The sequence below is a fragment of the Eleginops maclovinus genome, chromosome 4 (genome assembly GCF_036324505.1).
Source record: "Eleginops maclovinus isolate JMC-PN-2008 ecotype Puerto Natales chromosome 4, JC_Emac_rtc_rv5, whole genome shotgun sequence".
Taxonomy (NCBI): domain Eukaryota; kingdom Metazoa; phylum Chordata; class Actinopteri; order Perciformes; family Eleginopidae; genus Eleginops; species Eleginops maclovinus.
In genome coordinates this window covers 24,431,146-24,450,047 of record NC_086352.1, presented here as the reverse complement: position 1 = coordinate 24,450,047, position 18,902 = coordinate 24,431,146, and the positions used below count along the sequence as shown (strand labels likewise).

The following is an 18,902-nucleotide window of genomic DNA, read 5'->3' as shown; positions in this document are numbered from 1 at the left end:
AATCCAAACACTAGACCACCAGACAAATCAAGACAACATTCAAAAAAGGAAAAAGAACAACTTACCTTTTCATTTTTCACCTTCTTTAATGTCTTGCATTCACTGTTACCATTTTCCACCTCCTCTGGTTCAGTTTTTGCGGTCAATGCTGGTACTATCCCTACAGGTTCAAGTGCAATATTCCCCATTTGATTGGCTTCTGCCAAGTCTGTTGATTGTGTGTTCTCAAAAGACGCATTACGACTATTCCCCAAAGCCGCTTGGGCTTGAGACACAACATCCTTCTCTGCAGCAGCTATTGCCACGACTGGGGCTCCATCTGCTTTGTCCTTCTTACTTTTCCCACCAGCCCCTTCTTTCTCTTTTTTACCACTCAGAACACCTCTGGAGGCTTTGCCCCCTTTTTCCATGTTCTTTGCAGAGGTGGTATTGTTGCCAGCAGCTCCTGCGCCTGCCGCTGTGCCTGTTGGCTCCACTTGAGTCCGTCCTGTAGTTTCTTTTTTGCCCCCATCTCCAGCTGAAGCTTTGCTACTATTGTCTTTAGAGTTCTTACTGCGCTTGTATTTGGATTTGCTTTCCTTGCCTTGAGAGCCAGACACTGGACTAACAAACCTGATGTTGTCAGGCAACGCTGCCACTGCACTTGGTGGTGCCGCCATGCCTTCCTTGGTGCCAGACATCTCAAGTTTGTCCTTCTCTAAATCAGCGTCAAGGTCAATAATCAGATTTCCAACACCGATATCCCACTCATCACCGCTATCGTAAGTGTCCACCGCATTAGAGTCCACACCTTTCCCGCCTGCAGTGCCACCACTTAGGGACATTTTAGTGCCAACGGCCCAGGATTGCCTCAGTGAGGTCCGACACCCTCTCAGACGGTTGGGGCTCAGGGGCAAGGGTAAGAGAATCCTCACGGTCTACTCGTTCCTGTGCCATTTAACCACATTTTATCCTAGGAAGAAAAGAGAACAGATAATTATTGAGTGAAAGAGAAACAGTACAATCTGCCATCACAGAAATTAGTGTTTCATTGGTCACAGAAAAAATGGTTTCATCACGAGCCAGTGATTCTCAGATGATCACTGCGCAAACCGTGATAGTAATACCCACTGGTGTGACAGCACTGCTCCGAAACCCTCTCCTCATAATCACTTCCCACAGTCGTCATGGCAACCATGGGAAATGTAGCTTAAATCCTACTTGACAGCCAAGGTGGCCCCACTGTTTTGAATGACTAGCTGTATTTTCACAAGGTACTGCTGATAGTGTCAGTGCTGATAAATAAAGAGTAGCTGGCCTCACACACCCCCACATGGTTTATGGAGCCGCAGCTTTTCAACTCAAGCACACAATGTTAATCTTGCATTAGCAGAGGAGCTTAAAAACATGAATGAACCAGTGTATGTCTCGGGAGAACAGCGGGTTGTTGTATTTGCTTGCACGACGTAGTCAAAAGGTCACAACGTTCTATGTCTTTCAACAAATGGAAGACAGGACGGACTTCAGTTGTATCTAATTTAGGCAAACTGCATATCTACATGGAAAAAACTAATCGTGTCTATAAAATGTAACCTCAAGAGAATAAGGTTACGTATTTAAGACCTCTTTGTGTTATCTTACTATTTGCACATCTTTCTCTGTAAAATATGACAACAATTGATAGCAAAGAAGAAGATGTGAAAATGTGAGCCTCAATGGTTTGTTGTTTGCCTGCTGTACTGAGTCGCTGTGAAACCGAACATCTTTAACATCTTTAATGTGTTTTTAGTTGTGCTACATTGAAACTATGCAGGGGAATAATTAATGTAAAGCAAATTGAGTTTCTCTTGTAAATAACACATGCCATATAAATACAGTTGGCCTTGGCCCATACTTAGTACTCGCCGTCAGCATCAGCCAAGTAGATTGTCCAATTGAAATACTACAACCAATGCTATCAGGAGAGGTAAAAATCTACTCCAAGAAACAATTGGAATGGATCAAATGTACCTTCTCAAGCCAAAGCTTATTGTTATACAATGATATGTTTATAGATTGCTTCTGTACAAACAAATGGCTGACAGACATTTTACCCATTTCATTTCATTGTTTACCACCGCTAAGAGGATAGAGTAAGCTATTAAGTACTCATGGTAGAACACAGTTACAAGGCATTAGGTAATCCCCCTGGATAAAGTACTGATACTTGATACTCCTCTGTTCTGGGGGAAAAAAGGTACCATTTGCGTCGTATAATGAAACCCTTTAGAGGCTGTAAATCACTGGTGTTGAACTGGTTCCAGAAACAGCAAATTTCTGAAAATTTTGCACTTACAGTTCCCTAAGAGCACACCGCATGTTGGTAAATAATTAACACTCACATCTAGTTCTCATTCCCCCCGTGCGATAAAAAACACGAAGGATGTGGAAGCCTGAGCACAAAAGACTCTGGTGTGGAGGAAGGGTGATGAGATCAATACTGCCTCAAACAGGCGTGAAATCTGAGGATTCGCTTTGTGCTTTGTACAAAATACAACCCAACAGTTTGAAATAGAGCCCTGGAAAGATCCAATGTACATGGGTTCTTATATCTGATTAGTAACCATGGTGTGTTTTGCTTTGTATTTTGCAACCAAAGTAATGAAGTGTACATTTTTCTCTAAAGGATATCTAAAGTACTTTTACTTTATGTATTTGACGCATAATTATAATTCGCAAAACAAAAGCACACCTGCACAGCATTCACAAACTTTAACATTATTATAAATTCATACTACATCTCCAGACTATTAGCTCTTGATTAAATACAGCTCATCCTGATAGGCTTATCAAGTCAAATCCTCAACCCTCTCCAATAACTATGACAGCATCCGAACAGAGATTATATAGGGATATTTTCTGCTTCATTACTATTGGGAGAGCACAATTAAATACATTTCTCTTGAATGGAACACTTCCAAGAAATATTCAATATACACATTTGTCTGGTTATTACCACCAAGGACCAGTTTTTTCTTAAATACAACTGCACCACTACAGCACAGAAGAGATGCTTTTAAGCAAAGCAGTCATTTTGCACCATCTACCATTACTCAGCCCTCATTAGTACAGACCAAAATGGCAGCTGGATCCCATAATGCACAGAGCTCATGTTGATTCAGTTAAGGGGCCATGCATATCACCCCCAGCAGTGACAGAGGTAAAGCTGTTGAACACTCATTTGATCACCGTGCCTGCTTATTCCTCACAGATGGCTCCCCAAAGGAACAACAGTCAGTGGCAGGTTTCGGAGGGTGGAGAGATGCAGCTGTCCCTGTTTGAGTGGGTAACAGTTGTGAGGTCTAATTTGTCCGACACCTCCACAAAAGAGAGGTTGAAACTCTATCTGCAGTTGACCTACTGTACTGCCCTTAGCTGAAACTGCAGCGCAAGCCCTTTTGAAAAAGCCCCACTGAGGAAATGTCCCAGTGAGTGCCCTGTTGAGCGAAAGGCATGCAGGCTGTGCAACTCCCAGAGTGCTTGTCCTTTTTTCACAGATCCAGTTTCATTCAACAATCTATCACGGAGGCCACATAAGCTGCAATGAGAGTGCAGAAAAAGGCAGGGGGAAAGCGATTTCTGCTCGATTTGCTGTGGAACACAACTGAATCAGGCCTTGGGTGATGTTTTCTGCATGCGTCTGATAGGAACACCATCTGGGCTTTATACAGAAACATCATCAACACTAAAGAGTATGCGGTGTGCATAACCGGGCTCTTATTCTGTTTAGTGCACAGAGCACAATAGGACTTATTTTCCAGACTGCTAATATGTGACAGAGAGAGGTAGAAAAGGGGAAATAGCTTTTACAAATGACTCATACTATGTCTTTAAAAAAAGCTTCAACATCAGTTTGTTTGCAGCGAAGTCTTCAAAAAACAACATGAAAATGACCAAACACATTTTTTTTCTCCCAGAAAAAGAAACAGCATGTGGCGGATAACATGTGTTTCAAGTCTGTATGTCCAAAAGCAGAAAAGGTAATTATAGTCTGAATTAAACCGATAAAAAACGTCTCTTTTGCTCAGCCATAAATGAAATATGCCCTCAAATGAGGCTTGTGTCGAAATGAACATTTCACAGTGTGATTATCTAGGACACAACAATCAAGCTGCATGATATTATCACAATAATTATAACTGAGGTTAGATGATAATCAGTAGTAAAGCTTAGCTACTTATATAGCAGAAAAAACTCCCTTTTCCAACATTCAAAACACGTTTGTTAAAGAAATACAAATATGAGCAATGCCACAAAAATGTGTTTATATTGGCATGCAAATGGGGCCAGGCCTTTGTTTGTTGTTGTTCCTGCTACTATAACAGCTCGTCATAACCCAGCTATGCTATGATTTTTTTGGAGGTACAAATGCGGACATGGCGATTATTGTCTCATATGTACTTCCGATTCTCTAAATCCCATTAAAGGGTTGAAAGATGCCTCTCCAAAGTTGTTTAAGACAGTGTTGCAGGAAAGCACAGACTCGGTTTGTCGTAGCTCCCAGAGAATTTTAAATCTCAACTACACGCTCTTCTTAGAGTATAAAATGAGCGCTGACTGATTGAAAAGTGAGGAAAACGCAGGAGAACCCAGACGTAACTCAAACAATAAACCAAATGGTTTGTTTATTTTCTGTCAAGTTTATATCCTTACACAACTTTGGGTCTGTTGACGTTGGTCAAACAAAATAGGCACTTTAACAACATATTTTTGGGCTCTGTGACTTGTTTATAGATATTTATTTACATAGACGAAAAAATGTATTTGAAAAAAAATACAATAGAGACATTTGCAATTAAGGTTAATTGCATTCCTACCCTGACCCTGATTAATAAGGTTGACAACAATTTCTACAGAAGACTGAACGGACAGCTCTGAAAAGAAATTAACAGGCCACTGCAGCATTATCAGTTTCTCTGGTTCTACTATTCATGTTTGTTTTATTGTATTCTATAAACTACTGAAAACATTTCTCTGTGTTGGAATTCAACAGACACTGTTTTCAAAGTCTTTCTGACATGCCTTCTGTTTACAGTTATTAGAGGATTAATAAGTAACTGCTGCACTAATATATGCAGGAAGGATATGAATTGTGCCGTTCTGGCTATGTGCATCAGACGCTCTGCAGGTCATTTACAGGCAGGTCCCCGTCCAAAAAGCCCCACAGTAACCTCCATGTAATTGGATTGTGTGCTTGAGCTGATTACCAAAATAGAAATGTACTGAGCCAATCCAAGAGATGGGAATCAGGAGTCAGTGGATCAGCCGGTATCTTTATCAGTTATTATGTCAACGACAGGAACAAGTGCAACCTCACTGAACCTCGTATGAATGTATGACATGTATGACTTCATTAATGGTACCTATATGTTATGAAAACATCCGTCAGTATAATTGGCAAACGTTTTTTCTTTAGTTTTTATCCCGAAACCGCTGTAAAAGGCTGTATGCCTAAAACAACAGTTACCAAAGTAACCAAAGAAGTGAAATAAGCAGATTGATCTCTGGCTTTTTGGTCTTTAATGTCGAGACATATTGTATGATGCAGCAAAAAAACAAACTCTCACACAGTAACAGAAATGTAGAAATATAGAGATGTGTTTTGTTGTCAGTTGTCAACATCGTCAGCACAAAATTCCAAGTGCCTTTCCCTGTCAGTTACTGCACTAGCTAAATTACAATACATTACACATTGTGTAAAAAAACAGCAAATGACAAGGTGAAAAGAGCCTGACCCTATAACCGCTATATTCCCATTTTGTTCCTGTTACTGGCCATAAATACCCGTTTATTTACATGGAAGGTTTCCGCCTTGGAAAACCTTTGAATTATGGAACCCTTTTCCTGCATGCTTTGTTTACTCCCACATCTATCACATCCACACTGAAGTGGATATATCGGGAAAAGAGTTAACAATTTAAAAATACTTATTCAGGTCATTAGATCTGATCACAGTTCATACATTGTAGCAGGTAACCAGGCAAACTTTTTTTATCGCACTGCTTCACAAACTGTCAAATGAATCACTATTTTATTGCAATGTCTTCTGACATTAAATGCACAATCTGCTATACTGACATTTAAAACGAGCAATCACAGATAAAGATTGAGCATCAGAAAAACGGCTTCTTGACAATGCTGCCACCCAGATCCTAAACGTGTGTGACACATTGGATATATTGATTGCTTTTCATAACTGGCATTACTTATGTCACATACTACTGTTGTCAACAGCCAGTAGGATTAAATGTCAGGTGCAGCTGATGTGAAAAGCAGTGAACATTATAAAGTGTCTGATCAACATTTTAATAGAGTGCAAATTAGATCCAAATAATGATCCAAAAGACTTCCTGTCTGGTTTTCATATAAACCTCAGTACAGAGTTGTGCCAGAACAGTTTTCTACGGCCAAATGTAAACAGAACAGTAACACGTACAACCCTAAAACATTACAGACTATCCAATGAGATGTAATAGTTCTCTCCTTTGGTTCAAACCTCAATTATGATGCCAATAGTTCACATTATGCTATAGAAAAAGGCTCCATATGTTTTACTATTAACACGGACACATTCTGTGATCAATGTGCTGGTACTGAAAGAGAAACCTCCAAACTTCAAATTCTCAAGTGAGTGAGCACCATAAACACTGTTATGCAGGCTGGGCGCACCAGAACTATTTATTCAGGTAGAGGTGGAAAAACAATTAAAAATAAATGTTATTAGAGCAATTATTTTGTTTAATGCGGGCAGATAAGTGCATTAATGAAGCAAATGTGTGGGCTGAAGCTAACTGACATATTGGAATGAAATGTCTGATAGTAGGGAAACAGAGATTACTGCCAACCAATTCAACTGAAGGTTATACAAGGATGAAGAGCTACTTGTACTGTAATTATCTTTTATACTCAACCAAATATGTTGAGAATATTACGCTAGATCACTAGAAAATAAACCAGTTTATAAAAATGCAAATGTTATCAGGCAATGACAGGTTAGTTTGCCAAATAATGATCAACTACATATTTTATTGAGTGAAGTACATTTCCTTCAGATCAACATCTTGAATCTCAGCAGTGTTTTAGCTGGAAAGCATATGCTCGCTTTGATAGTGATATCAATAGATTCAATGACAAAACAGAGACTCGCTCTTGAGGTTTAAGTATCTGACAGATGAAGTCAGCTCTGCGGGAACTGCAATCAAATTGAGTAAAATATCAGAGTTGAATTACTAAAAGTAAACAAACATGTGGTTCAGATAAATCAAAGCTTAGTTAAGTGCATTTACTTCCATTTGATTGGGGAAATGCTTGCCTCAAATGACCCAGTCCTCATTCATGCAAGCTATGACTAAAGACAAACAACTGTTTGTTATCTGTCAAATACTAATAGAATTCAACCTCATTCTCCATTTGTAGAACGGAAAACATGTTCAAATACATGACACACTTTCATTTTCTCAAGCCAAAATAGTCATGTCTTAGCTGGGAATTCAACCCACCCATGCATACAAATAAATAATTAAATTGTGGTTTGCCTGTGGCAACAGCGATTGCAGAGGATGAAAAGCACACTCACAGTGGCCAGAGTGTGAGGAGACTAGGGCTGTGCAATTTAATCGATCCTGCGATATATATCGATATTTTGTTTCCCGAGAAAGTATCGATATTTCAGCCGCGAGTATCGATACATTAAGTCCCATTCAAATCCCCCGTGTTCCGCGTGGCACTCTGCTCGCTGCCCATTACGTCTGCCAGCCGCTAGTGTCGCTGTAGAGCATTTCTAGATACACAGATCTAGTGTGTCTTCTTCTCGCGGTGAGTGCGAAGCGGTTCAGGAGAATGGCGGCGGACATTAACCCAGCACCTCCGCGCTTAAAAGCAGATGTGTGGGAGCACTTCGGGTTTAAAAAGAAGAAGGAAAGTGACAATTTAGATAAAACTATTGCGGTTTGCAAGCTGTGTCACACAAACGTGAAATACTCTGGAAATACCACTAACCTACGAACCCACCTACAACGTCACCACCCGGACAAGGTAATGCTAACTGAGGAACTCAAGAAGCTGCGGCCGCCTGCTGCACCTTTTAATTCTCCATTGTGATACTGCACTGTATGTACTTATGTTTCAAAGGCTTGTAAGCTACAGTTTGCACTGTTTCAATAAATGAAACAAATTTTCTCACCACATATTTTGATTCATTTTGTCCAGCATTTGCAAGCTGTAGACTCTCTGTCTAGTCAGAGCCATATATTGTGTAATTGATGCTTTCAGTTGAATTAATTCAATCCAAGTCAATGGAACACTCACCAAAGATGTCACCAAAATCACACTGTCCCTTTAAAATCTTTCAGAAAATGATGTAAGTGTATCGAATTATATCGAATCGTATCGAATCGTATCGTTGGCTGAATATCGTCATATATATCGTATTGTGAGCTGAATATCGTGTATCGTATCGTATCGTGAGATTAGTGTATCGCTACAGCCCTAGAGGAGACCTCGATCTTAAAACCTTGACAAGGTGCCAGATTGATTTTTCCTGTGCTCAAAGAGGACTCTGGCAGAAACGAGAGAAGCTCTATTAACATGCTCAGCCATTGCGCTCTGCCGTGATTTCTGAATTACAAAAGCCAGTCACTAAGATTATCAAAACACTTCTCATTATCTCTGCTCACTTCATTCTATAATTGAGACACTCGGTCTCGATGCAAGTCGATATAGTACCAGCATCTACTGTTGCACTCTTGTTCTTGTTTGCGATCAATTGTAAAGGCGACACACTGAGACAGACTCAGAGACTTTAGGTTAAAATCTGTAATGCATTTCTATTCACACATAATTATTATATTGTTCAATAGGGTGAAGTGTGGTTCAACGCTCATCCAAATGCATGCTACTAATCAATCAAATTATATATTTTCATTCATTGTGAACTCCACAACAGATGGCTCAACATTTTGGTTAGAGAATATAAATATAAATATATATATATATATATATGCTATATATGTATATATACATACACATATACATATATAAACAGACAGACAGACAGACAGACAGACAGACAGACAGACAGACAGACAGACAGACAGTCTAAAGCATAACTAAAATGGTTTGGTCATTTTTACATTGTGGACACAATTACAATTGGTTGATCATGGACATACACTAATAAAAACGGTACCAACTGTGAATTGCTATGATCTTCATTGTCCATGTGGAATATTATCCCCATCAATCTATGTTATGTTGAGTTTTTCTCCTCGATCCAGACTGTAAAACAAGAGGGAAGATATATAAATGTGTTGGGTAAAGTCAGCTTGTTTTTTTACTTGAATGCTGACAGATGAGAAAGAAGGAAGAGCTGTGAAAGGACAAAGCCTGAGGCTAAAGAGCAGACAGTCCCCTCTCTAACACTGCTGGGTGTGTGTGCATTTATAGCTTGTGTGCATTTGTGTAATAGAATAAGATAAAGCGACTATTTCTTCTCTCCGGTATTCTGAGTATTGTTTATTACATGCATTCCTGCACACGCGGCCTGCCAGGAAGGATTCCAGCAAATTCTGGCTGAAAACTGAGATAACCATCTGCACACAAGGAATGCAGCCTTATGTATATCAACATTTAACTTCCCTGAACATTTCCAGATACTTTAGTAGGCTAAATACTGAATACTAACCCTCTGAGTGAGCTGCAGAAAACTGTATTGCGGCTATAACAGCACAACAGAAAACACTGGTCTAACTATAAGAGGACAACTGGTCACAGCTGAGTGACTCATAAACTGCACAACTGTTTGTACCATGGACAGTTGAGGTGTTGCCATGTGAATGTCTAACTAGTGAGAGGGCATGGACAACGATTAACCCCACATAACTGCCTGCCCGAGTCAACAAGCCAGGCTTCGAATAGCGCTGTCGCTCTCGCATGGTAGCTTTCCTGAATCAATGCAACAGTGATCTGTTCCTGAGTGACACAGTCCAGTTTGGTTCAGATCATTACAGACCCACTGGGTGAAATTTGCAATGCAAAGAGCAGAGATAAGCAATGAAAGTACACACAAACCAGTAGAACAATAAAGTGTACAGAAACAGTCCTATTTGAACATTGATGGCATAAGGAAGAGGAACTAAGTTAGACCCAATTCATGGCATAATAACTGTGTTTTTTAACAGTGCAGAATGGCTGTCCTGACATAAAAAGGCTTTCTTCCTTCCATGTCATGCAGCTTAATGTAGCAAAGGACATGTGGCTCCTAAAGTACGCAGTAACATCTGACAGTGAGTGCTGCTAACACTTAGGTACACCCTCAATCACTGCCTTGTTTTGAAATGGCGGGAAATGTATGAAAGTCAGAGGAGGAGTGACATGATATATTCCACTGATAGTAAAGTTGCAGCTAGTATAGAGATAAAAAACAGACTTGTGTGTTGCAATGTTATCCTACTCCAATTCTGTATAAGTGATTGTTGGTGCCTGATGTTTGCTTAACCTTTAACCAATGTTCCATCCCACGTAATCCTTTATAAAAGGTAAAGGATAACACAGTCATGTTGTATATTTTCTGCCAGAAGGATCCATTCATGGGTCATCCATTTAAGGATATTACATGGTCACGTGTGCATCCACCTTACAAAAATGCAGTTCAGGTATAGGTCAGAGCTCAAATGCTCAGTCGACTTGAAAACTAAAAGAGCAGAGGTTTGCTTGCTTTTTCCCCAGATTGTAAATAACATCATTATCCTTCAGTTATCCATCCACCTCTACTATTCTACATGCCCGTCTGCTTTCTTTTACTCCTCGATCGTCAATCTTCTTTTATAGCACCTGCCAAATTAAAAAGCAAAGCAAACAGGTAAACTGTCAAACATCATACTCTCCCTTTAACGTCAGCGTGTAATCTATTTTCTTTGGCACATTACAGTATGGTACAAGTGAAGTCCAAGACAAACATTCACAGTGGCTCTCTCTCAGCTGTGCCATACTACGCATTCATATTAGGTCTGATGTATTCAAAGCTTGGAGGATCTCAATATTTCACTTTACTACTAATAACACTAAATCTAAATGTATGTTTCTCTGTCGAGTTGTTTCATTGCTCCTGCAGTAGATGCCCACGGCTTGGAGACTGACTTATAGTTCAGCGTAGGATTTAACCCGTTGAACATTGTGACACTCCTACCTCACCAGATGGATGTATTGTACATTATCAGGCCTTGTTGTGTATTTATTACACACACAAAGTAATTGGAGTCTGCCTTTATTTATTCTCCTGCTGTAGACGGAGCTGATAGCCGTAAGAAAGCTCTTGGTGGAAATGGCTTTGCAATGTCACAAAATAAACATTACTGAGGAGGGTTACTTTGTGTTTTTTAACCTGCTCCCGGTTGCCTTCCCGATCAAGAAATACTACCGTGAGGGGAAATAATGTAGTAGAAATCACAAAACAGACAAAGCTTTCCAATTACAATTCTTGAGGTCTCCATGTAGCCTCTGTTGCCCTGCACATAGATACCACAACATCTCGACAGGGGCATAAATCTGCCTGAGGGTGTCCTGTTAAACATTAACACACCCATACCTTTACAATACTGTCAACTGACGTTAAAGCCGCAAGATGCTTCTCTCAATGCTAAAAGTAATGTCAACACTGCAAAAATATTTGCGTTATATTCATAGTAAGCGTCCCGGCAGGCACTGCAGCCAATAGAAAAACGATGTTCATTGCCTGCAGATAGACGTGTAATCTTAGAGGGATATTAATGTGTTGTTGAAAAAAGCTTGAGGATGGCAAGTGTTGCTTTATTAGCTTGTTTTTTCATTAACAGCACATTTTTTAGGATACCTACTCTTGAGATTGACGTGTTGAAAGTGTGTTTTCACATTGATTTCCCTTCACCCAATGACATACATTTACTGTCTAAATAAGGGAATCTCTGTACTGTCACCGTGTCAGATTAATTGAAAAATGAACGCGGACAGATAGTGACGACCTTGTGTGGCCTGATCAGATCTGTAGTTTGTGACCTGCGCCTGATTTGATAGACAACTCGTAACAGCTCCAGTGTTCAACTTCTATTCTTTGTGCTTTCCTCTCATAGTGTAAAAAAGTAGTTCAGTGATAGGGTTTAACTTTTTATTAAACATGAATGTAAAAATATTTCAAGAGCTGCACTTTTGTTTGGGTGCTGGATTTCATGGCAAGAACAAGGAACCAGTGTGTTGGTTACCAAAAGCAGCAACCAGACTACACAAAATGGTTGACACCCGTCCAAATGTAGTTGCAGAGGGCAACCAGCCAACCATTACTGTCTAACCTTGAGTGCACTGCTACAACTGTAACTGCATGCCAAAACTGACCAAAATTGGTGGATTTAGTGGGGATTTCTTGTAACTGATAATGCAGATGTGAACCAGTTTTGAAAAAAACATCCAGTAGTTTCCAATTGTTTCCAGAACAGCTGGAAACATATTGCCTAATAAACTATCCCCATGCTATTGATATGTTCTGGAGGATCAAACAACTAAAGCCTGTAATCCCAGTTAATTACTTATCCATGCTCAGTAAAAAGAACTGAACATGATCACTGCAAGCCCGAAAATACAAGACTTCAGTGGTCTATAAACTGAAGCTGCTTTGATGGGAATATGTTTTAAACCAAAATGGATATAACATGTCTTTTGGAATGCAAGTTCAGGCGCTGAAGCGATAGTGAATAGTAAAACTATGGTGGTATTAAAACAATTCCACTGAATCCTCACAAATTACGCTTCCCACAATTAAACTAACGTAACCAAATTTGATAGACGTATAAAATGTGTTCTCTGCTTATTGAAAACGTTCCTGAATTTTGCGGGTACTTTCAGAGCAGAAGCGTTTACGACAAAGAGCAGACGAGCAAAAGGAAAATGTACTGAATTCAGGTAAAGACACTGAGGCCAATATATTTACATTAGCAGAAATTCTGTAGAAAGTAGAAGTGAAAGCAGTGCATTGTTAATTTAAATGTGACAGCACAGTAAAAGATATGTTGTACCTTTAATAAAAGGACAGAGTATTCATTATATAATTGTAATTTCAAAATTAATAAAAATAATTGCGATTATCATTTAGCCACAATCAATCAGCCCAAGCAGAGGAAAGCCGGTTCTACGGTATAATGGCAATGGGGACAGTGCCTTAGAAACACTCGCTACCACCATGCTCAAGTATTGATGTAGCTCTAAAGAATTGCCACACATCACGTCTTCACAGACCTCCCTTGCTCCAAGATAATCAACTCAAAAATGCATCTTTACAAATCTCGGGGACAGCACTGCTTTCTGTGAACAGATTAGGTTTTCAAGTGGAAAACAGATCGAAAATATCACAACACCATGTCATATCGTCCTCTAGACAATTGCTGAATGGAAAATTGCCATGTGTAACTTGCAGTGAAAAGATCACCAGTGTCAGGAGCAAGTGAAGCGAGAGTGATTAACGAGGTCATGTTGTTTATGGGTGGATTCATGAAGACAGTACTGAAAGCAATTGTGTGTTTAACATACTAATGCAGTCTGACAGGGCTTTGTTATTACAGCAACAACACGAAAATAAATTGGAACCTATCAAATGCAGCTTGAATTGACTCATTATGTTCTGTGGCTTCCCTTTCCAAGAACACAAGAGGAGGATATTTCAAAGCGAAGGCAAATGAGACAGCATTTTTGTAGCTTTCAAGACTGCTGCTGCGCCACAAAAGCTGACAATATCTTTATAGCTTGTGTGGGGGAGAGTTGAGTGTAACCCGGGCTCGCATCCCAGGAAAAGATGGATCACCAGTCTGGCACAGCAGCAACTATGCAACAAGCATTCAAAGTGTGCTCTTTTCTGCTGTAATTGGCAATTTGCTAGTGAGAAATCCACTCAATGCTGTAAAAACTCACATAGAGTTGCATTTTCTTTGACCCACGGTGCAACTTTGCAGATCAAATGACAAATGTCACATCCACTCGACTTTACAAATGGCAGCTTCAGGAAATAAAGGCGGTGAAGGTCTAAAATAACTTCTTGTTGTATTGTTACGCACATTGTATTGCAATTTAGCACGAAAGGCACTGTATAAATAAATGAAGATTATAGGAACGCAGATTTATTTCAGAACCTTTGTTTACTCTAATCCATTGCATCTCAAGCAAACCACCAGCTGTCAGAAAAAAACACCTTACTTTGCTTTGGTGTATGAAAACAAGCAAATAAAGCAGCAACCAGCAGCTTTAATTATTGATGTTTACAGAGAGAGTGCAGGTCTGCAAGTTAAGTGAGCTGTTGTTTCCATTCCAACAATTAAATATTTCTCAGGTGCCTCTTAAGCACTGCTGTTGGCTGAAAGCTGCATTTGAACTATCAGGAAGAAGAGAGGATCCAAACGCTATTCATACCTTCCACCCGCAACAGCACCAGATCACACCACTCTCACAACGGATAATATAAAAAACACTTTAGAGCACAATACAAAACACTTCAACCATTACTGGAAAGCTTTGCGCAGGCTTTTTTTCGCTAATGATAATCATCTGTTACAACTTGTTGTTTTAATGTAAATCTACGTCTGCAATACACAACTGTAGGACAACACAGATATTGAATTGGAGTGTTGCGTTTGAAACTGATGACTCCTTATTAGACTTATTAAAATAGCTGCCGATTTTGAACGACTAATGGATGAGAGTTGGAGCTTTGTATATTGACGGATATTTTAAGGGCTAAGATCAGAATAAAGGACAATAACCTGAACTACCCGAAACGTTTTTTGATATGTTCCTTGCATTATTCTTCTTTTCAAAATGTTAAATGCCATCAAAAGTCTGCTAAATTATAAATTGCACAGGTGTTCATCAATTGATTTGCCTTAACAATTACCAACTATCTTCTGAAAATAAGGAGAAAGCTACTTGATATAAATCCCCTTGGGGAAACAATGTACAATGTTTTAAACTATACAAGCAGCTTCATCTCATCTCACCCTTTCTAATGACACTAACTACACTGTGGTGCTTAATATAGACTCACCACAGCACTAAGGGAATTAAAAAGAGCATACACTTCACATTTAGCAAGTGTTATAAGTAGAAACCAAGATAAGTGCATATGTTGGCATACATTCTTCTTAGTAAATGACCTCATTTAGGTGCTTTTAAAAAAGGTGCCTGAAAGCCTTTAAAATGACCAACTACCTTCGAGGACATGGGCTCAATCCTTTCTTTCTTTGCAATCAGCTGGTGTGAGGCCATGAGATGAGGGGAGCCTTAAAAAGCCAACATAATCCCCTTGTCCTGGCCTAATCTGATGCCCTGGACCTATAAACAAACATTGTTAAATTGTTTTCTTCCACACCGTGTCTTTGATATCCAGCGTGGTGTGGAACAGATTTTGGAAACGGTGAAAGGCTGGTCAAAATAAACACAACACAAAACTTGAACTGTTTTTCTGAAGATCCTTGAAACATTATTTCATTATAGTAAAGCAAAACACATTTGAGTGAAAGCCACAGTTGTTTCCTCGCTCCCCAATTGAAGGAATACACATTCCAGCAACTCAGTTATCACAAAAATCCAACTGGTGAATAAGATAATAGTTGCCCTCCAAGTGGCATTGCTCTCGTGTTCACCTCAAGCGTCTCAAATGTCCTCTTTACTTTCATTTGATGGCCCTGTCAGATCGTACAAAATACATCTGTTGTGCTACAACAAGGCTCCTAACACCTATACAATGATTGGAACAAATTACTACAAAAAAGGATAATCCGATGGAAAGGAATTGCCTTTGAAAGGTAGTCAGCTGGAAAGGAAGCAGTAACAGCTTTTTGCCTCACGGTGAGCTACTCAAGTATCCGTGTAAGAAAAGTTAGAAAAGAACATGTTTGTTCTGAAGAAGTATTGCAGTTATTCACATTACACCAGTGCGCCTGTAAGTATTTTGCCAGCTACATTTTTTTCAATCATAGGAAAAAATCCAAGGCAACGTGAAATCCTCTGGGCTTGAAAGTGGTTTATTGCTATCTCTTGTATTGATTTCATTAGGACTCGTACATGACAAGAATAACTAATAATAAGTCTCAACGTAAAACGCCCTTAAAATGTATGAAATCAATTCAAAAAGAGTCAGTCATAAATCAATACTGACCAAACACTCTTATAGGCTAACTGAAAGGCTTGAATCATTTATTGGCACAGCTGACAAATTACAGTAGCTCTAGTGATGTTGATTTTCTCGCTGCCCCATGGACCAAAATAGCCTTTTGTGGCAGGCAAAGTGAAATCGTGAAATGTCCACTGAATCACTTTAATGGTAATAATAGACCCACACATACAATTTAGTGTTTTTGAGGTGCCGAGTGTGTGACATAACTTCCTGTTTGACACCTGAAATCAGGTTAACCTACAAGGCTACACTGTGACACAGAAATATGTAAAAATGATATATGCTGCTAGCTAACTGGATGGTAAGCTTAACACTAGCAAAATACAAAACAAATGCATGGTGCTAATAAGCCATGTCTTTGGTATGACACACCATTACTAAGTGGATTAATGGTACAGCCATTTCTATGATTGTGTGTGGTTTTATCTCTTGCTTTTACGTTAAGGTTTTCCTTTATCAGTGTGACCAGCTCACAGTTGTCACACCCGAACAATGGAGCTGCCAAACTGATATTTAAAATTAGCTGCATCTAAGCCAGAAATGTTTAAAGCACCTTAGGGACAAGCACAATGTTCCATTGCCAAATATTTAAATGTATCTGAACAAATAGCATTAATAGCAGGTGATTAAGCATGTCAGCAACCAGTTTAAACAAATAAACAAACCAATGGTTACATAACAGACATGTTATGGCAGATATCATCTTCCTTTGAGGACAAAGTTAGCCAATACTTCGGTGGGTCGTAGGCTACACCCTAAAAATGCAGGATATTTGGGGCCACTACCAATACTTTTGGAAGAAGAAGGCTTGTGCCGCTTAGCTAGGTTGTTATCTCAACTGTATTTTTTTTTTAAAAAACTAAAAACTATGAAAACCAATCAATCAATGTTTAATAAAATTGACTATAGTATTGATGTTTCAATTAAGGTTTTAGATGTTTGCCTTGGACCTTTCTTCTTTATTAAAGTTAAGGATGTTAGCCTTGAAGTTAGCAACAACAAAAGCCCAGACTACCATTAGTTTGGGCTGACCTTAACAGTTTGCCAGCTCTAATGTGGTTTTATTGAGCCTTTCCATTGCATGGTATGCTACTCGTCTCGGGTCACTCTTCTTTGGGTTGTCCATATGGGTGAGTACCTGATACCTGTCAATACAATGAAGTATAAACACTGCAGACCACTGAAGTCATTGTTCAGAAAGACTAGCAACTACCTCGTCACAGGACATATCGCACAAACACAGCATTTTTTTAATAAAAAAATCTTGTCCTTCAAGTATTTTTAATAACCATCGACAAAACATGAGAAATTCTGATTATTTAGATGCAGACTACTTGGCCAGAAATTGATGATGCACTGTCATAGTCTTAAGAGCAGTGCAGACCTAAGGGTTAGCCCTTATTGGTCTAGTAAAAAATAATAATGCTTTAATTGAATGACACTCTTTAGGGGGATGGGACATCCCAACAACAAGAGCCAACAAATAATCTTAACTATCTTGAAATAAGGGTAACAAATGCATTAGATCACAATCCACCACTTTAATGAGATCATGCCCCCATTGGAAATGATTTCGTTCTGGATAAAACCTGTTTCAGAAGTGTAGGAAACCGTTGTTATAATGGCACCAGCAGGGGATGTGTACAGTTCAAATAGTCAGCCTTACACAAATCCTTACATTGTGTTAAACCTCAAGAGTGAGAATCGTTTCTTTTTCTGTTTATCTTGAGATCTGACGGATACCCTGGGGTCCTCGGTGCACAGCTTGGGAAACACTGTAGACACTACACTGGTGGAATCTGCTGCCTCAACTCTTTCCAACTAATGTCTCCTCACTACATTGTACAGCCCAACATTTAACTTAAAACATAAATTATTAATTCAGACAGGAAAGTTTTTTAAGAAATAAAAAAGGATAATCATTAACTCCCAGGAGCTAAGAGTGACAAAGTTACCCATATACGTTAAATAGCAGTGTCTGTTGTATGTTGATGTTTTAACGTTACTTAGTGACAAGTTTACACGTACGTTGAACTTCAAGAAGCTAACACAGCTAACTTAGCTTGGTGTAATGAGGTAGTCTAGTAGTACGCTAGCTGGCAGAGTGAAACAATGAGCTCAGAGTGCAGTCAGGCTTGGCTAGCTTGCCTGCTGCTGCATGCTGTGTTGGCTATATGGTGTAAGGCTAGCCTGCTTGCTTTGCACGCAAGGCTAACGTTAAGTGGCTAACGAGTTGTAGCACTATCAACAATGAGAGAAATGTAGTAACTTACCGACTTAGCTAACCACTCCTATTCCAAACCCTGGTTTGTCCATGGTGGTGTGCACTCCATAAAGGGAACAAATCAGAGCGGGTATTATAATAACGCCTCTCAATAAATAAAAATCTTAAGCACCAGAAACCAGTGGCAGCGCACTCCTCAAGACATCCAACACAAGAGAGGAGGGGAGGCCAGCGATTCACTGGACTTCTGCCATCACACTTCGAGATACCGTCCTCATCGAAAACAACCCGAGTCCGGAGGGCATTTTTATCGGTGCCGCCTCAAGCACGACACAAGTCCAGTCCTATCCCGCGACCTTCAGGCAATTAATCCCACAGAGAATATTTTTCCCATCCAGGTTAATTCCTCCGTATTCACCGTTTCTGGATGAGTGCCGTGCTGGTTCTTCGTGTGGGAACTGATACAATGTAACC

At 39.5% G+C, this 18,902-nt stretch overlaps 1 protein-coding gene across 5 annotated transcripts in view; it reads right to left on the bottom strand.

The window, feature by feature from the left end:
• Nucleotides 1-18,902, bottom strand: part of znf609b (zinc finger protein 609b) — a 67,085-nt gene extending 48,183 nt beyond the window's left edge. For all 5 annotated transcript variants that reach the window (XM_063881759.1, XM_063881757.1, XM_063881761.1 and 2 more), the window contains exons 1-2: nt 18,478-18,902; nt 66-952 (exon numbers count right to left, since the gene is read on the bottom strand). In XM_063881759.1, the coding sequence (XP_063737829.1) occupies nt 66-824 (759 nt within the window). In that variant the 5' untranslated portion in view covers nt 825-952; nt 18,478-18,902. The remainder of the gene's footprint in view (nt 1-65; nt 953-18,477) is intronic.